Source organism: Calypte anna, chromosome 1 (assembly GCF_003957555.1).
Source record: "Calypte anna isolate BGI_N300 chromosome 1, bCalAnn1_v1.p, whole genome shotgun sequence".
NCBI classification, from domain to species: domain Eukaryota; kingdom Metazoa; phylum Chordata; class Aves; order Apodiformes; family Trochilidae; genus Calypte; species Calypte anna.
Genome location: NC_044244.1, coordinates 69,195,492 through 69,217,972, shown reverse-complemented (window position 1 = coordinate 69,217,972; position 22,481 = coordinate 69,195,492). Strand labels below are relative to the sequence as shown.

The following is a 22,481-nucleotide window of genomic DNA, read 5'->3' as shown; positions in this document are numbered from 1 at the left end:
TCCAACATTTCCCAGCACCAGATCACAAATTTAATGGATGCTGAATGCAGAATCGTATCATACTTACATTACACATTGCAACTCTTGGTGCACTTGCTGCAATTTCAAGGAAAACTTTCACAAATACATTAAAGAAAATAAATGCATATTTAAGCATAGAAGAACCATCACTGGCTTGTTTTCGGATTATAATCAAGAACTTCTTTATAAAATCAAGTTCCACTTGTACAGTAGGAACAATGCTTTAAAGAGGTAGTAAGCAACTGAAAAAAACCCTTCTTTTAGTTAGTTTGCTTTAATGTTGTAGTTCAAACCACAAACCTCAAAGTCATTACAGTAATATTAAAATTTTTTGCTTTTATTCTCATTGTGCTATTTATTATACCACATTATAAAATACCACAAGAGACTAATATTCTCTACCACCCATTATACAGCATGGGTATGAAGGTGAAACAGAGGGCATTTTCAAGCAGTCAGTGATCTATAATATCTGAAAGAAACACCCTGAGGATAGGACCTTTTGTAAAACATGTGCTGTGTTTTCATAGCTCTAGATTTTTTAATTAAATGCTGCGTATTTTTTGTTTTGTGAGAAGGACAGAAAAAATCAATATGGACAAAACTCTCCTAAAATTTTACAATTCCTGTATTTTTTTTTAAGTTGAAAGGTAACCAAAACAAAAGGAGTTGCTTTTTAATAACTGAGAAGGTGGCTTTAAAAAAATGACTGGGAAGTGCTTTTCATATATTAGGGATTTTTAGCCTTGCACAAATAAATTCTGTTACAGTATATGACTAATATGGAAAAAAGTTAGTATTGAGCAGTCAGCATTTTATATTCACTGATATACAGTAATAATATTGTTTAATTCAATGTTATTTAAAAAAAAAAAAATCACAAAGCAGAAAATAATCCTTTGTCTAAAGACACTCCAAGTCACCTGACAAAAGTGTATAATCACTGGATGAAATTGCAACATATTGGCAGATATCTATCTAATAATGATTGGTTTGAAACTTTATTAGTAACCAGCTACATCGGGACTGAGGTCAGGTCATTAAGGTGGCTCTACTGTTTTTTATTCTGTGAATATGTTTTTTCCTTTCCTTTCATTCCCGATTCTCACTGGGACTATTTAAAATCTAAATGAAAATGCTATATGAAACACCACCTTCCAGCAAGCTCAGAGGACATGTAGTCCTGCATTATAAGCAACCTCCACTTTCCTATAGCTTTTACTGTATGTGAAAGTCTTCGGCACTTGAAAAACTAATATCTGCCTGAAGCGAAAGGTAAACAAGGCAAAAAACATGCTAATGATGGAAGAAATTACTTTCACAAATTTGCTTCTCTTCTGTGTTCTGTTTTTATGAGTGCATTGATTTTATGGCTGTTGAGGGCACGTGCACTTGTCACCACGGCTGGCTCCTGAAAGAGCTGCTGGAGACATCGCCTTCCATTACTGTAAGCAATTGCAGATGTTCACAAATTGACTGTGTCTCATCCAGTAATGTTTGGCCTTCGTTGCACCTCTCTATTTACTTTCTAATCCCAGTTGTAAGGAGGAGAAGACTGCCTAAAATTTTGCCTTTATCAGTTGTTCCTCACAAAACAGATGGTCAGAATTCAGCGTTTTCATCTCTGTTTCCAAGGATGCCACGGGCCTGACCCGAGCCTATCGAGAGTACTGCATCATTTATGTTATCTAAATTAAACTGCATCTGAGCCAAGTAACTTTCAATTAACAGTTCAGCTTCAGAAACTCAGAGTTGAAACTCAGGCCACCCCTCCAGTCTGTGGCAGCAGCAGCAGCAACTCAGGACACTGCAGTTACATCTCTACCAGTAAACTGAAGTGAGCACAGCAGTGGACTCTATCCCCAGTGAATAACTACCCACAATATTAATTTTTAGCAACCCCTGTGGTGCAGGTATGAAACAGGCCAACTAGCATTCTCCCACTAGCACAATTTGGAGGACAAAACATACCAGAGACCACAGTAATATGGACTTGGCCTGCCCAACTGCAGCTCTTTCCTTCCTTACCCATGTCTGATATAATAATTTTAAACTATACTCAGACATACTTACGGGAAAGAAAAGGTATAAAATCTGGGCAGACACATTATCAGTCTTTGGTTTTAAGCAAATAACAGTTTGATGTCCACAAATCTTTGTGTCAATAAATATTAACAAGAAAATATTTATACATATAGTCCCTTGCACTGAAAACAACTGCAGCTCAGATATGGGAACTAAATGTCCAGAGACATGTCACCCACAGTTTAAAGTCAGGATGAAGCTACATCAGACTTTTACTGGTGTTCCAGATGTTACAATTATTAAATCAACTAAGTTTACTTGGAGACTTAAAAATTTAGCCTTACCACAAGAAGAGATCTAAGCCATGAAATCTAACAGTTTAATATTGAAAAAGCTTATGGAAAATTACATACATGAAAATGAAAAATAAGATGTGAAATGTGGTACTGAAAAAAGTATTGTTTTGTCAAAAGATTGGTAGGTAAACATCTAAGAGGTTTTAATGCAAGAGTGATTGTGTGCACTGTACAATTGTATGTAAGTATAGCCCAGAGAGCTCTAGTGAACACAGTTAAATGCAGTCGGTGGCCGCTCACCAGTGGTGTCCCCCAGGGCTCAGTTTTGGGGCCAGTCTGTTCAAAATCTTTCAGTGATCTAGATGAGGGGATAGGGTGTTTCCTCGGCAAGTTTGCAGATGACACTAACTTGGGTGGGAGTGTGGATCTGCTCAAGGGCAGAAAGGCTCTGCAGAGGGACCTGAGCAGGCTTTACTGATGGGCCATATAGGATGTATGAGGTTCAGTGAGGCCAAGTGCCAGATCCTGCATTTCAGTCACAACAACCCCAGTCAACACTACAGGCTTGGTGAAGAGTGGCTGGTAAGCTGCCTGGCAGAAAAGGACCTGAAATGTTGGTTGACACCCAGCTGAACACTGGCCAGCAGTGTGACCAAGTGTGGCCAAGAAGGCCAACAGCATCCTGGCTTGCATCAGCAATATGTGGCCAGCAGAAGTAATGCAATGAACATACCCCTGTTTCTCACTGGTGAGGCTGCACCTCAGATATTGCGTTCAGTTCTGGTCCCCTCACTAGAAGAAAAACATATAGCTGCTCGATTGTTCCCAGAGAAAAGCAACCAAGCTGGTGAAAAGTATAGAGAGCAACTCTCTTATCAGAAGTGTCTAAGGGAACTGGGAATGTTTAGTTTGAAGAAGAGAAGGTGAAGGGAAGACCTTACAACTCTCTACAACTAGCTGGAAGGAGGTTGTAGGGAGATGAGTGTTGGCCTCTTTTCCCAAGCAAATAATGATAGGACTAGAGGAAATGGCCTGAAGTTGCACTAGGGGAGGCTTAGGTATTAGGAAGAATTTCTTTACTGAAGGAGTAGTCAGGCACCCATGGGACAGTGGAACACCCAAAGCTGTGGAGTCAGCATGTCTGGAGGTGTTAAACAATGTAGATGGGGCACTTCAGGACATGCTGTAGTGGGCATGGTGATTTTCTTCTGGGTTGATAGTTGGACTTGGTGACTGTAGAGGTGTTTTCCAACCGTGGCAATTCTGTGATTCTGTAAAAGCTATTCTTTAGCTACAATTATTTACAAGACAAATAAGATCAGATACAGAATATCAAGATGGGGTATTTGAACATAATTAGAAAAATAACTTAGAAAGCACACAGTAAAATACAGAAACTACTGCTTTCTTACCTGCTTTATACCACAATAATTTGCTATTTTGTCTACCAGATCTGCCATCACCTGCACTTCATGTGATTTCTTGTTATTCATAAACTCTTCAGTTTTGATACCTGTATCAGATTAAGAAAATAAATACTCATTAGCAAAAGTGTTAATAAACATTTCCAATCAATCTGAAAAAATACCAGGCTAAAAATACACAATAGTATTTTTATATTTCAAGGATATTTACATTTAAATTTCACTGAATTATTACAAGACTAAGCTTTGGAATTCCAGGTTAATTAGTAAAATTCAATACACTGTATAACTTAGTACTGTTGATGTAGTTTTTAAAAGATGTATGTAGCACATTTAATACCTGACCAGATATTAGACCATATCTACTGTGATAAAACTACACTATTTCTTCCTGTTCATTAACAAATATTTATTTTGGTGTGATTTATCACATTTAGCTTTATATATACAAGGGCAGGGAAAGCAAATAATCACGTGGTACAGCCTGTTAATTCTGCAGATTTGCTCACAATATCAAGTGGGAGATGTCTCAAATACAAGTTAAGCGATGCTGGGAAAATTCAAAGGAAGATGCACTTTTCTTCATTTACCCTATGAATTGGTTATAGCACTTCTTACACATTTCTGGTAGAAAACCCCTCATTTCAATGTTGCTGGAGAATGCGTTAATGAGATGGAGTCAACCTCTATCATAGGCTTAATGCTTGTGGACAATACCAAGTATCCACTTGCAACTTTCTACCTCCTAACCAGAAGAAGAGCTGAGAAGTTGGTAATTTGGGAAAAACTCCACATCTCTTGTAGGACACCAACTCTACAGCACACCAGGCTCTAGTTAAACTGATGGAAATTTCTGTAAGTCTGATCTGAGGGTAGGAGAAACTGAGTCATTATTGATGAGAACGCTCCTACAAAACAAGACTTTTCTACATGACTGAGCATTTTAATTTACTTTCCCATTCTCTGCTTTTTGCACAGTATGTGTTCATCTCTCCAGAAACTGATCATTAAGAAAAAACTATGCTTATTCTTTGATCAGATCATGCTGGGAACAGAGCCAAGAGGGTTACTTCTTTAAAAGAGAGCGGGGAATTGAACTGAGCTCATGAGAAACCTAGTGTTTTCTCTATTCTTCCCCAACCCCACAAGATCTCTGTATTTTTTTAACATCTGTTTTTTTAATAAATGGTTATGACAATACTTAAAATCTAATATAGACTCTGAACTAATAGGATAAAATAGACTAAAATACTTCTAAGCAAAACAAATTGCAGAAACAAGGGTTTGTCAGTTCACTGAAGATTATAACTGTGAAGATCTATAAAGTGCCCTAAAAAACTTCTAATTTGTAAACATGTCAAATAAAAGGAAAAAAGACAATAAAAAAATTAAACGTCTGTTGTTTATTTTTGAACATTTTTGTGTCTGGAGAGGGTTGTCAGAAGAAGCAGCAAAATGAGAAGAGGAAGAAGCAGACATTTAACTTCTTAACAGTAACAGATTTTTTGACTCCTCCAGAGCAGCACTGCCACATTGAACTATCATCACATATTGCACCTTTTACACTTTACTATAGTGTGGCTCAAAAGACTGAATAGTGAGTATTTAAGTCAAATTAAGTATTCAAACATAGAATAAATCCAGAAACAACACCCAACTTACAACAGGTGATGCTCTAGGTAAATAAATCATAGGTTCCTTACATATGAAGTTTGCTTACAGCCTTGGACCAGGCTTTTATAGATCCTGCCTGCTCAGTGCAAGCAACCTCATGGTGCAGTAAGGGCTTCAGTGACCTTTGTTAGGAAACTGTGGAGAAAACCCTTTAGACTCAGAACTCTGTTCTAAGTGGTTGAATGTGCTTAAAATGTTTGTGCTTACTAATAATTCCATCGAAGGATAGCAGTATGTCTACATTAACGTGGTGAGTGAAGAAGTTAGAGGACTGTGGGAAAAAGATCATAAACATGTTTGCCTTAGAACAAAAAAGGTTTTAAAAACATCACAAACATAAATGTACCCTGATGCAGACTCTTCAGAATATGAGTAAGGCCATGGTAAAGGTGTCCACTTCCTCAGAGTTAAATTTCTTTTGACTTGTAAGCTTTAGTATGTCAGGACAACATATTTGTTGAAATACAGAATTAAATGAAAAATACCAGAAATAGTTTAAACTTAAATCATAACTTTCATTTTGCAACTTGCACATTATGAACTCATGATTTTGTATTTTGCTTCTGCCAAGTGATTACCAGGGACTTAAGTTAATTTAAGTGATACTTACTGCCAATTCAAGACAAGGCTTTAAATTATAATACCATTGTATATATTTGGAACATAAGTATATTTTTCCTCAAATGTTAATTTATATGTTAAATAATACTTGATTTATATGGGGTTTTTTACTTTCAAATATAATTTAGAATTACTGCATCACAAATCCAGGTCTCAGCTACCCAACTGAGAAGTACTTCTGCAAGATACACAGTAAATTATTCAGGAACTGTCTCATCCTGAGGCTTTATTCTGCATGAAAAGAAGACGAAAGAATCCTTGTAGCTTTGTCTAAGAAAGATAATCCAGGTGTGAAACAAAAGTATGATTACAACAAGGTAGAACGACATAATTACAGAAAATTAAACAGAACACAGGGAATGCAAACATAAGAAAAATTAAAAGAGCTAAAAAGCAAGCAGAAGAAAAGCAGCATACAGTTGTCAAGCGAGAAGAGGCTTCCAGATGAACCAAGAAGCCAGAAAGCCAGACCAATACACAACAAATATCAAGACTATCTTAGCCATGGCATTTTGGTAATTCTGAAGAAATTAAAAACTTGGGAGTCAACTATAGAACACGGCAAAACTGGAAAGAGAGGCTGTTGTAGAAACTGGGAAAAATGCTCAATATATATAAAGGTACTATCACTTAGGACTAGAAACAAGAGTTATATTATTGTGGCATATCATTGCATGGACTCAGCCACTCTTCCAAACTGAGACAAAAGCTTATGAAACTGAGGGTCCTATTTATAAACTAGCTCTTCCCCAGGGTCCTCCCCCCAAAGACTTGTTGTTTTCCAGCTGTTTTTCAGTAGTTTTCCACCATCCCTTTGTTAAGCAAGTGGCTTCATTTGCACATTTTATCACTCACATCATCTTTGCCACTTCCCACATATTATAGAGATAAAATACTAGAAAGCAGAGGCAGAGAGCTGCTTGGTTTGTCTCTGAAAGACTCATGAGAAATGTGAAATACAATCACAAATTTAGAATAACTCAGGACTCCATAAAGAGTCTAAACGCCAGTTTATCATCTAATACCAGAAATATAATCAGGGGTAAGACTTCCAGTGTCCAACTTGATGACAGCTCTCGATTGAGAAAATAGAAGTTACCCTAGTTTTATGATACATATTTGCTATTGGTCCAAAACATGCAGAACGAGTAAACTATTGTTTTTGAGACATGAAACACTTATGGGGCCAATTTATCTAGATGCCAAAGTACATATCTAATGTTAAACAACAGATGTAACAAAAAAATCCAGACTATTTTCTTCTAAAAAAGAGGCAAGAAACACGATTCCTGCCACTCAAGGAGAAGAAAAGCAGAAAGAATTAACAAATATTTTAAATAATAGTGTCTCCTTACTCATCTCAACACCTTTAAAACTAAATCTCAAAAAGTTTCTTTAAGTATTGAATGCTGTGACCTCTCTGCTCAAATATTAGCTAGTGAATCCATTTTCTAAGCAAAGGCAATGATGAAAAAGTCTACGAAGAAATTAAAATCAAAGGAAAGTGCACATAGGAAAAAACTTAACAAAACTGCCCTCCACAACAAAACTCTGCAGGTCCAAAAGTGAGTAAGTAAAAATGTAAAGAAAAATGTAAATATACCTGTTGGTCCTTGACTGTCCCCTCTCAGTGCTTCAAGTATATCTTCTAAAGGAGTAGATACACTGAGGCTGGACAAAGAATAATACTTAGCAGCCAGGGCAAACAAATGTACATTGATTAGCTTCTTAGAGTTTTCACAAAACACATCAGAAAACATGTCATCATCTGTACAGAAAAGAAAAAGAAAATTTATGTAAGAAGCGCTCAACATCTCTGTAATAAAGCTGACAGAGAAATACAAGCAATAAAAAGGTAGCCTCAGACAGAAGCAACTATTAATTTTACTTGTGGAAGTGAGAAAACTCATTCCTTTCCTTCAGCTGTATTCCCCACTCAGAAGCAAGGTCAGATTTCATTCTTAGCTGTAACATGGAAAAATCTGTTAGTTTATCAGAGCTACTTTAGTATAAATGACAGGAGACCTCTGCAAACATTATCACTTCGTTTTTGTTTACAAACTTTCTTATTATACATTTCCTAGGTACCCCTATCCTACAATATAGACTACTAGATTTTTTTAAAGGTATGCAGCAATTCATGAAATGTTTTCATTTGCAACCACTGTACTAATATATTTTCCTAGCTGCTTTGTAACTGGTGAGCTTGCTGAGAGAACTTAATTTTTATTACTGAGCAAGTGTGAGCCAAAGTTAGATTTCAATGTATTTGAATACTTTGACCCAGGATGAAATGCTTCGGCTTGGTATTACTTATTTCTTCAGAAAATAATTTCCTTTTGAAACATACATTTCTTTTTAAGTGAAACATATTGCTATGAACAATTTACTAATTCTGAGATTGCTTTGTATTTTCTAAATCCTCTCTGTTTTAGTTAAAACTACTTCGATATAGCTTTTCTAACACTTTTTAGGTTTTTAAGTACTGTTAATTCTTTTAAAATACAAAAAAGCTATCAAGTATGGCAAACTGTTAAAAATACTTGGGAAACGTATCCTGTTTTGCCTTTTGTCAGGCGTAGATATTGAGTATGAAGATACCCAGTATGGTAGCTTCCCTCAGTCCTTCCTACCTACCTGCATGACAACTGAAGGAGCTGTTTTTATTGACCTCAAGGCTAATGCTCGTGGTTTTATTGCATGACCACCATCACCAGTCGTGCATATATTGCAGTTCGTTGAAAATAATCCGAAGAGTGTTAACATCTTTATTTTCATGGTATTACACTACAAAGGCATGAGCCCAGCAAACAAAATTTGGACCAAAGAAAGATTAAGTATTATCTGAGCTATAATCACGCCTAACATTATTTCAGTATCTGCATGGCACTTCTTACTCTAGCTCCCACTAGAACAAAACTAGAAAGTAAAGTCTTCCTTCTCCATAAATTACTTCCTTTACATTCAGTAACTTCTAGTTAGTGAAGGCTAAAGGAAAAACATAACAGCACAGAACAGAAATAAAGTGAAACTCTACACCAGAATAAAAACTGCAAAGAAGAGGTCATTGCCCCTTTAATTTAGAAAAGGGGTAATTTTACTTTCTAATGTCTCTGTTGCAGAAAGACAAGAAAAATATTTCAACATCAATAAAAGGAGGTGAAAATCTATACACAAAAAGCATTTTACAAGAAACTCTCATGAGAAACTGTTACAGCTTGAGGTCCCGTGGAAAAAAACTTCAGTTTATTTATAAGGGTGGTTCATTCCTTTGACTTTAGATTTTCTGGGAATAAACAGTGTTCCAGAAAATGTAGAGATAGACATTCACAAGATTAATGTAGTCTGAATCAGTAAAAATGCATAGAAATCTATAGGTCTGATTCAGTGGGAAGAAATCACTAATCCTTCAAGAAAACGTTTTAGGAGACTCAACAAGCAATTAGATGACAGAAATAACTGAAAAGGCAATAGACCTGAGACATTAAATTAAAAGGAGCAGAGGGATATTTTCACCAGACAGCCGTTCAGCAATTTTTCGAGGTGAAGATGAAATCTAATTTTCTTGATGAGAAGTGGGTGTTCCACTTTGCTTCATGTAAATGAATTATGCATGACCTCTTTGAATGAGCACAGTATTCAGTATAACACACTGGAGAAAAGATCAGACTATTCTGATAGACATTTATGCTTTTCTTTATCTTCAAATTTTATTTCCTCGGTAACTGGTATAGTTTCTGGGTTTTTTTTTCCTTTTAGAAAACTGAAGCACATAATACTGAAAAGTATAATCTCTTCGGCAACTGACAGAAATTGTTAAATATACCATCCAACCTTGTATGACAAAACAAAACAAAAATCAGCTAGCTCTTTTCTTCATGACATAACACTGCATGCAATATAAGAGATCTGAAAAGCCATAGGAATGTCATCCCAGTACAAAATACTTAATATAAATGAGATTCATGAAAAATATCTGAATAAATTTTTTTTGCATTTTTATTTTTCATACATCAAAATTATGGCTCTATTACATTTTTATTTTTCAGACATCTAAATTATGTCTCTATTACATGTATTTTGGTTTATAAGCAGTATATATGCCATTCATCTGAGATGCATCCCTTCTGCAACACCAGCCGTCCAAAATATTTCAAAAATAGTATCTCTTAACTCCTTATGTAAGGAATACATTTTATATGCCTCATTTGAAACTTCCACCCAGCAGCCACTGTGGAAATAAATAAACAGATTACAAATACAAACTTGCTATGAAATAAAAACTACCCCGGGCCAAACACACACCCATCTTACACTACACTACCCTGACACTGATGAGGAAAATCATTAAATATAGATCCTTGAGGACATCTATCTTTGTTTTTCCTATATATTTTTCAAATAGGTCACCAAGATGAAAGACACCAGCACATGCTCTGCAGATTAACAAATACCAAGTGAAACCAAGTCCTGTCATCCTAAGAAGGAAAACACACCTCTGCAGCTCACAAAACCAGACCCTCCCAATGCTAACAGAGCATCAAATCCACTGATCCTCTCCTACTCACCCCAAACCTCACACTGTTTTTTCTGATTCCTCAAATTTCTGTCATGGAAATTAAATAAGTGAAAACAAACGTCACAATGCATCCAAATGAACTCACACCATCAATTCAGAAAAATCAGTGTCAGTGACAGAAATAATTTCAGAGGATGAAAAACAGCCTCTCAAGTTTTGAGCTTAAAGGGAAAAAAGGAAACATTTCTTCAGAATATGAGCAGGAGCACTAACACTTAGAACTCCACTGCATATTAAAACTGCATACTTAGTAAATTTCTTTTATGGTGTAAAAGAATACATCTAGTGAGCTCTGAACATTTAGCAACCCAATCCTCTCACCTTAGTTCCTGATTCCACTCTATTGCATGAATTTTTCTTGAAACTTTGTAACATCCCTAGATTACAGAACGATTACCGAAATTTGGAGTTTTCTGTAGCAAGACGAACCTCTTTTAGGGCACAGTGCTTCAAGGTCCAACCGGGTGTTCCAGCAGACACTCACAAACAGTGCTCCCAGCCTATATCCCTCAGAGCTGACTAGCCTGGATCAGTGCTGTTGCTCCGAGAGCAACTGGCCTCTCTGCTGGCTTGCTCAGGACTGAGCTGAGCCTGTGCTTCAAGCCTCACCTTTTATTGGCCCCCCAATCCTGCTCATGCCCAGTTGGGGCCCGCCCTAATCAGGCACAGGTGGGCTTAACACAAGCTCATGCCCACTACCTGGTAATTAGTGGCACCTGGTTGCCTCATTTCACTACAGTTTTCTGTTTCTGTTGGAACTTGCAAAGAGCTTATTAAAATCACAGCAAGCCTGGGTCCCCTTTTCAGCACCCGACAAAGTAAATGATACTAACACTGCTTACAAATCTCACTTAATTGAAATTAAGTGCAGTGATACTCATATTCTGTAACAACCCTGAATTCAGTTATCTGATGGAAGAACATGAACACAGCTAGTAGCATCCCATACAAGATCACTGGTATATTGTAATAACACTCCTCCCAAATTTAAATTGTTGTCTCAGCTTGCCACCTGCAAGAAAAAAAACAACTTTAAGGTATCTGAAGCATGACTTAAAACAACAGAATGGCAGTTGTCTGGCTATGTATTACTTATGAGTATTAAAAATATTATTTTTCTCAAAATGGTTCTACTTTGGTCACTCACAAAATGAAATCCAGCATGTCTTTTAACCAACGAGTCCATGTACTTGCAAATAAATCTTCAGAGGAAAGAACATATGCCAGAAATTGGAATTACACTACAAACAGCATTTTACAGTAAAATATGAAAATACTTAAACACAGATTTTTCTGTGCCTGTGTCCAATTTACAACAATGACGTGTGATAAAGAAGATGCAATATGGCAAATGTAATCTTTTTGGTGTATAACAATATACTAGTTTTCTATATCCAAAAATTGATCTGAAACTTTTCTGCAGGGTGCAACTGAGTAAAGGGTTCCACCCTTTGCATCATCATTATAATGAAATATAATCTGACAAATTTCTGAAAATATTCTCTGAAACTGATTTACAGAGCATATAATGTAATGTTCTGTAACATGATTATCTTCTCGTGTACAATACTGTACATCAGAATTGTACTTTCTTGCTTGCTAGCTTCTAGAAATACATTTCAGCATATGTATTTGTCGAAGTCCCTAAAGTAACATAAAATATTGTGCAGAATACCAGTTTTGTGCTAATCTGCAATAATGCTAACTTTTTAGTTTGCAAAGATATGTGGATATCAACTGATCAATTTTCAGAGCAATTCAGTCAAATGTAGATTACATTTCCTTGTAATTTAATTTGGGATCCCTTTTAGAACAGATTCTAGAAAACACTTCATCCTGGTTTGGGGATTATAAAAATGTAAATGTAAAGCTTCTCAAACTCTTTGAAAGCAAAGGTTTTACCATGTGAAATCAAAATGTCATTTTACACATATTTTGAGTGAGGTATGTGGGGTACGTGACCACAATATCATTTGAGCATGCAAAATAAATCTGCTCTTACAGACACACACCAAAGAAAGGGTAGTTCTATGATTGACAGTATGTTATGAGAAAATTTTAGTACCCATTTCTGGGTAAATAACTAACATTCAAATATCTGCTATTTTAAAAGAACCACCACGCATACAGTTAATACTGCAGACAAACATATGGAAGAGTCATTTCTATTTATGTCAGGTCTCAAGATCTCCCATGGTTGGTTTATGATTTCCAATATTTTAAAGTTGTAACTAGTGCACTGAAATAAACCATAATACTAAGTTTCTCTATCCCAATTTTAATATATGCTAACTGCATTCATTTTCAGACATAGTAAGATGTTTGCAGGTGTCTTCACTGGGACACTCCTATTCTACTGTGATGCATTTTCATCATATGGCTGGATAGATCCATACCATCCAGCCAAACAAGTCAGGCATGAAGGACTAAATCAGCAAGCACATGTCTGTTACATTACAGTGCAACCAATTTTGTCACAATACTGGAGAAATTCTGAGCACCTCAAAACCTTCAAAATGTTAGATGGCATACTTTAATTTTGAGGCTAGAAAAAAAGAGCAATTATTATCTTTTTAATAAGCATAAATAATGCCTGTAGAAAAATAAATGTTATATTTTAGCCACGGCATGGAGGCTTTCTATCCCTGTAAGCCAAGTGATTCATTTTAGCATAAATTGTTTTTTTTTCCAGTAATTTTTGTATCAGATTCTGTAAGGTGCAATTTGAATACAGATCACTGTTTTCTGACTTTAAAAGCTACAAAATAATATTCTGCCTCAGTCATCCTCTTTCTAATCAATAGGCCACACCTTCAGTGTCTGAAACATTTTGTGGTTTTCCCCACAGAAACAAGTAAGACCAGGATAATTTATTTCCCTTTACTGTCTTCTTTTTGATGACTTCATCTGATAATTAGTTTTGTTCCAGCCTCTATTTTATGTCCCATTGCTCTGAATCTGTCATTTTATGAATGTCTACTTTTTGTCCCACTGCACTTCTGATATTATCTGTCAAAAACATTTGAAGTTTTTCCTTGCTGCTTCCCAACACTTTTCCTTGTTGACTTGACCAGTCTCCTGGCTCTCCAAGTTAATTCATAATCCAGTGTCTTCCTCACACACAAGTAAGTTCCGTGAGGTTTTTTCCAGATACCTCAAACCTTTAAAAATTAGTCTTACAGCTAATATTTTAAAGGCCTTTAAACCCAGCAGAGAAATGTTAGAAGTGATGTAGCAATTCACAGTTCTTCAATCTACTTCCAAATCCAAACCATTATCTGAGCCTCTCTTCTATGCCAAGAGCACACAGCTCCACAGGCTGCTTTCTGTGGACTCTTCCATCACAGTCAGCACACTTTCCCACCTCATGTGGATTTCATGCAGCATTTCAGAGCTGATGATACACAAGAGCTAACTACAATACCTACGCTCCACAACCTTTGGCATGATGCAGTTTTTCCTCAGCTAAGTTGTTTTTACATTATTATTAGTTATTTGGTTTTACATTAGTTGGGGAATGATCTCTTTGCTAGGGCTCTGTCTCCCCAAAATACCATCATTTTCAGACACATTATCTTCATTTTTTTTTTCTCTGCCTGAAAGTATATTACTGGTATGTTTCCCTTTACTGGGACTGAAGTAAATTCAGTAACGCAGTTTCATAGCTGGCTTCCTCCCAACTTACTCAAAAACTACTAAAAATATGAAGTGCTTTTTAAAGAGGTCTTGTCAGAAATAAAACTGTTTTCTGTCTTCTTTTGCCAGACACTCATTACTAAAGATCTGTAGGAAAGAGGTGTTCAAGGCTTTTCCAGCTGTCCTAATTTCCAGAGCTTTAATATTCGGAGACTTTCAAGCGCTACACTTGGAGGGGTCTTTTTTTTGTTTCATTTTGCTTCCATTTCTCAGAAATTACTCAGAGCAAAGGAGTCCGACAATTAGGACTTTTCGTTTAATTTCTAAAGGAACAGGATAATTTATAAACTCAGACCACGGTCACAGCTGTCACCAGCGAAAGCCTCCTCAAGCACAATGATTCCTCCCACCACGGCCATACTTCGCCTGAACCGTGAAGGTTCCAAACTTTACCGGGGAAAAGACGAAGGCTGCTCCTGCAAATACTGAAAGGCTCTGAGAAGCAGGGAAGGGCTTCGGGAGGAGGCAGGAGAGCGGCACAGCGACACGGGGATGGCCGCAAGAGGGCAGTGGGTACAAGCACAGGGAAGAAGAAAAAAAAAAAGGAAAAAAAAAAAAAGGAAAAGAAAAAAAAAAAAAAAAGAAAAAAGAGAAGAAAAAAAAAGAAGGAAAAAAAAAAAAAGAAGCAAGCCGCTCAGCGCAGTGCAGTGAAAATCTCCTCTTTAATGAAAGGAAAATAACTTTAAACACAGACAGGAGGACGATGAGAGCGAGAAAAGAAACTGGAGCACGAAGCGACTGCAAGCAGAGATCCTCTCCCCACTTGCCCCTCGCCCCCAGGAGTCCACGCACCCCGGAGACCTCCGCAGGACCCCGGAGCCGCCGCTCCGCCCCTACGGGCGGTCCCACCGCCCCTCTCCGCGGCTCCGTGCTCAGGGGCCGCCTCCCGCGCAGCGGCCCCCCCCCCCCCCCCCCCCCGCCGCCCCGACTCACCCCACTCGGTCCCGGAGGCCTCCGCCAGGGGGCGCCGCAGCGCCTGCAGCACCAGCTCTGGGGGCGGCGCCACCAGGCGGCCCCACACCGCGCGCGTGTAGAACTCCACCGCGTGCGCGCGGCCCAGCGGCAGCGCGCGCCCCAGGAACCGGGCCACGCGCCGCAGCGCCGCCCCCGCCGCCTCCGGGGAGAGCTGCGGCGGCAGCAGCTGCACCGCGCCCCGAGGCCCCGACATGGCGGCACCGGGAGGCCGCGGCACCGGCCTGTGCCTTCGGCTCCTCGGGTCCGCCCGACGGTACCCGCGCCACCCGCCGCGGAGGCGGGTGAATCGAGCGCCGAGCGGTGGCGCGGATCCGTGACGTCTCTCGCTGCGCGACACCGGGAGAGCGATGGCGGCGGCGTCGCGGCGCGGCGGGATGGGACCGGCGGCGGAAAACGCGGGCGCCGCGGGCCGTGATCCCCGCCGAAAGCGGGTGTGGAGACCCGCGTTGCTGCGCGGAGTCGTAGGGAGCGTCCAGGAGGGTGAGGCGGAGCGCTGGGCGGCCGTGACTGGCCCCGGGACGCCCTGAGGGGGTGGCGGGGTTAGAGTGGTGGAGTCCCGGGTCGGCCCCGGTGTTTGCGGCCCTTGTCTCCCTCCCGTCGTGCCGCTGGACCCTGGCGGCCCGGCCCTGTCCGGGGCAGGGGGCGGCAAGGCGGTTTGGGGATGGCTGCGGCTCCGGAGCTACGGGATGCGGGGCCTGCGCTGTGTCTGTGCTCTCGGGGTGAATGGTGATGGTTTGGTGCTAGGACTCGCTTTGGGTTTCCTGTGAAACGGTGTATTAAAAAGGGAAGGGTGTTTGGGAACAGGTTAGAAGAAAGGACATCGGCTATTTGCAGCATTTTATTGAAATGTCATCTTTGGAGAAAAAACTAAAGTTGGGAGTAATTCGGTCTTGCTGCCTTTAGAAAACTTTTTTGGTAATAATATGAAAGTCTGTAGCTCTTAAAATTAGTGCAGTAAAAAAATCAACATAATAAGGAAAAAGCCTTGTTTATCTTAAGGCTGATTAGTAGTTATATAATGATTTGAGACTGAAACAACTACATTCAGATATTCCTTTTAAGGCTAAATTATTCTGTGATGTACCATACGTTTGCAGTTGTAGACACAGTCTTCCTTGATAAATGCAGAAAGAAGATAATAACGAGAAAAATACTGGTTTTCTGAAAGGTGTACTGGAATATTAATATAATACAGTGATTTAGTGTTGTTGTTTGTTTTTTTTTTTTCCTGTGGGATTTCAGTTGCAGACTTCTTAAGCAGCCAGTATGGCTTTTTATCAATGGCTTCCTGATACTATCTTTATGAATCTTGGAATCTGTTTTGATGTTGCTTATCAAACTGTGAATAATAGGAGAAGTGAAATGCTGATCCATCTTTTCAGTGGACTCAAAAAGCATTGGCAAAGGTGTATACTGTTGAGTGTTCATTAAGCAATACGTTTGCAATGGTACATTCTTTCAGGGGCTTAAGTGATAATTTCCAGTAAATCTGTACAAATTTCAATGTGACAGTAAGGAACAGATTTATAGCAGTGTTTTTTCCTTGAACGTTTGACTGATCTTATTTAAATTTGCACAAACGGTGAGCTTTTTTTCTGTTTTGGAAAGAAAATGGATTGAACGGGTCCTGGCAATGACTCAGTGGTTTGTGACTGCTTCGATGCAGATGAATTTAACCCTTTTTTTGTCTATTTCCAGGGCAAGGATTTGCATTTAGGAGAAAACAAAAGATCGAAAGACAATACAGAAAATTCTTTAGAAAAGGAAGAAAGGTCGATTCAAAAAAGGATGATCAGTTTACCGATACTTATCCAGAGCACTTGAAACATCTTTACCTAGCTGAGGAAGAAATGCTTAAGAAACGGCGCAGGAGTCCGGATGATGCAGTTTTATCAGAAGAAAAGCAGCAGAATAATGCAACAGAGTAAGGTTCTGCAATATTTCTCCTGTCCCCAGTACAAGAAGTGTTGTAGGTCTTTGGATTCCAAGATATATCTACATCTAAACTTTCCTGGGAAGAATGCTTGGGACAGGGGAGGGAAGGCAGTCAGATCTAAGCCCAAGAGTGGGAGAAAGGTGGTGAGGCCACAGCTTGAGTCCTGTGTCCAGTTCTGGGCCCCTCAGTTCAGGAAGGAGATTGAGGTGCTGGAGCAGGTCCAGAGAAGAGCAAGGAGGCTGTGAAGGGATCCAGCAGAAGTGCTGTGAGGAAGGGCAGAGGGAGCTGGGGGTGTTCAGTCTGGAGAAGAGGAGGCTCAGGGGAGACCTCATCACTCTCTACAACTCCCTGAAAGGAGGGGGTAGCCAGGGGGGGGTCGGTCTCTTCTCCCAGGCAGCTCCCAGTAAGACAAGAGGGCATGGACTTAAGCTCTGCCAGGGGAGGTTTAGGTTGGATATGAGGAAGAAATTCTTTACAGAGAGGGTGATCAGGCATTGGAATGGGTTGCCCAGGGAAGTAGTGGATTCTCCATCCCTGGAGATATTTAAAAAGAGACTGAATGTGGCACTCAGTGCCATGGTCTGGGAACCACGTGGTAGTGGATCAAGGGTTGGACTCGATGATCTCTGAGGTCCCTTCCAACCCAGCCAATTCTATGATTCTATGAAAAGTAGTTTTGTCTGGAGTAGTCAGGTAATCCATGGGGATATCTGAAATAGATCTGATCTTCTTTAAACCAGAGGGGTTTTTTTAAAGTTCCCTTAAGCAATGGTCATTGCGATCGTAAACCACAATTAATAACTCAGCAAAAATATGACTTCTAATGTGTGAGATAAGGTGATACGTAGAGTGTGTTAGTTTGATTTCATTGTTCTGTGCAGATGTAGAATAAGACTTTGGTTAGGTCATTCCATTTAGCTAATGTTGCAATTTAAGTAGTTTTGTACTTTAAGATGATGAGATGTCATTAGAGAGTATTACCACAAGGTGGAGGTGCGAATAAAGTAAAGATTTTTTTTCTCTCTCCTGCAGAGCATGGTATTTCTAAATAAGAGTACTAGTAAATATTTTCATTTTCCTTTTTTGACCATCTGTCTGAAATATTCTGGATTTTGATGGCTAATTCTCAATTTTTCTAATGTGACTAATAAAGTAATCCAAAATTTACTGTGAATAGCTGTGGGCAAAACCAATTGTTTCATTTGTAAATGTCACTGTTTATATAATGCCTTTATTGTAAATTAGAAAAAAACCCCTCAAAACTAATGACCAGAAAAATCCATTCAAGTATTATGACAGTGAATGTCAGACAAACAGCACTGGTTTTCTTTTACTGTTTTCTTTTAGAGGTACCTGAGCATTTTTTTATATATTTAAATTGGGAAGGAAAACTCAGCTTCTAATTTCAGATCTTTAAGGATGATAGTATGCCATCTACTTCAAGAAGTGTTTAGAAGGGCTTTTCTACTGCTGTCCTTTTTCACCTTGTCATGTTGGCCTCACTTCTCTAGCAGGCAATCTGCTAACAGTTGGCTGTCTTGATATCTCTGCAGTTGCATCTGTATGTTGAAACTAGAAAGACAAAATATAGCTCTTGGCTAATACATGTGGTTTTTCTGGCTCTGAAGAGCTACTATGATGGGGAAAGATCCTTTTAGGCACTACTTCAGCTTTGTGCAATACCATCCATTTGGGGATCCAGGAGATAAGGGATATGTGTGCTTCTTGGCAGACCAGAGTCCAGTATACCCAGCGTTGGGAGAGTTTAGTTTGCTGTGCTGTCATGCAAGATGAGTGTGCTGTCATTACATAACGTGTGGTGATGGTTGGTGGTGTGACAAGAGTAGTGCAAGAAGGTACCCACTTGGTGTAGAAGGGTGAGCCTTGAGCCTTGCTTGTCAGTTACATAATCTATAAATTTCTATTTATAATTAACTTCTCCAAACATGCAAAAAGCAGTGAAATACTCTGGTTCTGCAGTGACTGTGGGAAATCTGGTGATGCCTGCTTGATGACCTGTGATTTTTCTTGTAGTTTGGTTACAACTGAAAGGAAGTTTAAGAAGAAAACGTCCAATCAGAAGGCAAAAGAAGAATACGAGAAAATTAAGGCTGAGCGTGCCAGAAAGAAAGAGGTAAATGTTAAACAGATCTTTCTTGATTGTAGGCAAAGATTGTAGATAAATTAATCCCATTTTTATCTGTCTGTCTTCCATCTGGACCCAAGTAGACCCATAGGCAAAGAACACAGGTATTGGTATTCTTTCAGTCTTTTTCAACAGTATTATTCAGGTATGCAGGTATTCAAAATTGCCCTTGTGTTTGTTCTTACTCTTTTTATCTTACTTTAACCATGAGCAGAATTTTATTATGTCAGTTGGTAGATCAGTGCTGCTTGGGATGCTGTCCTAGTATCACAAAATTTCCCAACTTCCAGCTCCAAATATGTCCCAAATTCTAACTGCCAGTCCCGTGCAGATGTGTCCAACATCCTCGCACATCTGGATTGGCAAGACATTTACATGGGGGCCACAAGATCAGACTTCTTTCTTGCATGCTAGAGAGGAAATTGGGAATTTTTTGCCACTTTGCCGTTGAAGGAAGACACCGAGGAGCTCATTTCACAGAAAGGAAATAGTACATATATTAGTGACAAACCTTGCTGTCAGGTGTTCTGCTGAAGCTTGAACAGAGACTTGTCTCCTCTCTTGAAGCCCTAGCCAATATGTTTCTATTGCACTATGCACTGAAAAGAGGTTCTTATTAAGCTTTTAAGACTGACAGTATTTTTAGTGTAGTACAATACCTAATTGCCAGTATCTCTGCAAAAAGAAATTGTATTCTTAATAGATACCTTCTATAGCTACGAAGCTATGTGATTATTTCTTAACCATATTTATTTAATTTCAGGAAGCAGAAAAAAGAAAACAACAAAGAGAAGCAGCTCAACGCTTGTACAAGCAGAAGAAAATGGAAGCTTATAAAATATTGAGTAAGAAGACAAAAAGAGGGCAACCAAATCTCAACCTGCAAATGGAGTTGCTTCTTAAGAAAATACAGCAAAATACATAAACCCCTGCATACATTTTAATTACTGTGGACATTTTATTAATTTTAATAAATGATGTCTTTTTTTCTTCTTTATGACTTATGTCATTGGCTTGATTTATTTAATGTATCCGTTTGTGGATGTTGTATATTCATCCTGAAAATAAGTACTGAATGCTGAGCGAGGGAGTTCTGTTGTTTTGAAAATACATGGTCATATTTCTAAACTTGAATTCCATTAGTTGTGTAATGTCCTGAATTCCATATCATTAGAGCCTAGTACCCTCTAAACATAAATCTACATAGTGTTGAAGCTTTTTTTTTTTTCCTAGCTGTAACACTTCCTGAAATAGTAACTCCTAAAATTATGTTTGAGTAAAATGTAACATGCAATGTAATTGATACCTGATGAACTGCCAAGGCTAGGTGCCTGCTTCATGTGCTGTTGGATAGGGTTTGGCACATGAAAACAAAGAATAGAAATAATAGCCATCTGGGTATAGTGTGTCATTCTCTCCAAAGAATGAAATTTATCAAGGGTCCAAAAATTCTTTGAATGTAAAGATCATGTAGAAGTAACATATACTTTGTGCTTGGTGATTTCTACTTTGGTGATTTATGTCATTCATAAACTAAGTCTGACTTTCTAGCTATTACGGATCAGGTAGGTGGCTTCAGACTTCGGTATGCTGAGTATATCAAGTTTCTAATCTTAGCTCTTTGCAACATTTTAGAAAAAGAATTTTCAATCTTGATTTGGAAATGCTCCTAGTGATCTTCGGCCTAATAGAATGAAAGCATTCTTAGTAAGGCCAATAAAGTTTGCACTAAAACAAGTCAGCTATTTTCCTGAAGTTTATGCTGGAGAATACTAGTTACGCAATTGCCTTTATCTCAGTCTACTTTGGCGGCCAAGAAGTAATATTGAGGGTTTGTTTTTCTGCACGTAGTGAAGATTATTTAGATATCAAAGTAAGGAATGTCTTGGAATAAATTTCTCAGGATGTGCTCTGTAAGATTGTCAATACACTTACAGTATTACATTTTTTTACCGTATTAAATCTCATTTAAAAGTTGATGTCAGCTGTAAAAAAATCCTTATTTGAAATACATTTGAAAAATTACAAGTGCTGTTAAATGAGAAATAGTTTTTGTATAATGTTTCTTGTCTCGGTATCCTGAAGCTTTTTAAACCTCATCTTACACTTTTTGCAAGGCTTCAAGTCCTTGCGCTGTGATGTTGAACAGGAAAAACTGAACGAGGGTCATAAGGTAATGCACCAACAGAAAAGCTGGGAGATACTCTTGAAATAGGCACATCCACTCTTGGAGACAAAGGGAGTGTTAATTTGATATGCTTGGTCTGTTTTCTACTTTTCCTTCCATCTTTTCTGCTGATAATTACTGTAATTACTGATATTGAATGGCTCCATTCTGAAAAAATAGAGAAATCTGCAAAGTGCCCAAAAAGTGGGAAGACAAGTTTTAGCTTACATAGTCTGTTGCAGTTCAGATTGTGGCACACTAGAGCCACAAAAGTATAAAGCCTTGGTGAACACTGGTGCACAGTGCACCCTAATGCCATCGAATCAGAAAGGGACAGACTCCGTCACTGTTTCTGGAGTGACGGGGGGATCTAAAGAACTGACTATTGTGAAGGCTGATGTGAGCCTCACTGGAATAAAGTGGCATAAACACCCAATAGTGACTGGTCCAGATGCTCCATGCATTCTTGGCATAGACTACCTCAAGGGAGGTGATTTCGAGGACCCGAAAGGGTACTGGTGGTCCTTTGGTACTGCAGCTATTAAGACTGAGAATGCAGAATGGCTGCATGCTTTGTTTGGCATTTCAGATAAATTCTTCAGATAAATCCAACTGCTACTTCAGTAGTGCATCGAAGACAATATCGTGTCAACAGAGATGCTGTGATCCCCATTCACAAGCTGATCCGGCAACTAGAGAGCCAAGGAGTGATCAGCAAGACTCACTCACCCTTCAACAGTCCTGTATGGCCAGGATACTGTGATTTAAGGCTGTCTAAGAAACACCTTCAAACACCCAAACAAGTAAATGAAGAAGAAAACTATTTGTTATGTCTATACTTAGCACTGGACATGGGTATCTAGCTACAAGAATAGCAGGGGGAGAAATTATAAATTCACCCATATCAAGTTTTTTTATCAA

The 22,481-nt window shown here is 38.8% G+C and overlaps 2 protein-coding genes across 2 annotated transcripts in view; one reads left to right on the top strand and one right to left on the bottom strand.

Annotated features, from left to right (window-relative positions):
• Positions 1-15,347, bottom strand: part of METTL25 (methyltransferase like 25) — a 58,545-nt gene extending 43,198 nt beyond the window's left edge. The window contains exons 1-3 of the mRNA XM_030454980.1: positions 15,270-15,347; positions 7,665-7,829; positions 3,755-3,855 (exon numbers count right to left, since the gene is read on the bottom strand). Coding sequence (XP_030310840.1) covers positions 3,755-3,855; positions 7,665-7,821 — 258 coding nt within the window. The 5' untranslated portion in view covers positions 7,822-7,829; positions 15,270-15,347. The remainder of the gene's footprint in view (positions 1-3,754; positions 3,856-7,664; positions 7,830-15,269) is intronic.
• A 284-nt stretch (positions 15,348-15,631) lies between these two features.
• Positions 15,632-20,390, top strand: CCDC59 (coiled-coil domain containing 59). The gene is made up of 4 exons (XM_030455371.1): positions 15,632-15,791; positions 17,010-17,235; positions 19,282-19,381; positions 20,157-20,390. Exons 1-4 carry the CDS (start codon positions 15,659-15,661, stop codon positions 20,316-20,318), a joined length of 621 nt encoding a protein of 206 aa, XP_030311231.1. The 5' UTR covers positions 15,632-15,658; the 3' UTR covers positions 20,319-20,390.
• Positions 20,391-22,481: the final 2,091 nt, after the last annotated feature.

What these genes read in the sequence shown, in the direction of transcription:
- CCDC59 (XM_030455371.1), top strand. Translation starts at nt 15,659, where the DNA reads ATGGCGGCGGCGTCGCGGCGCGGCGGGATGGGACCGGCGGCGGAAAAC. An exon ending in CAGCAGAATAATGCAACAGA is followed by an intron (nt 17,236 to 19,281) that starts GTAAGGTTCTGC and finishes TTTTTCTTGTAG; the next exon opens with TTTGGTTACAACTGAAAGGA. An exon ending in AGCGTGCCAGAAAGAAAGAG is followed by an intron (nt 19,382 to 20,156) that starts GTAAATGTTAAA and finishes ATTTAATTTCAG; the next exon opens with GAAGCAGAAAAAAGAAAACA.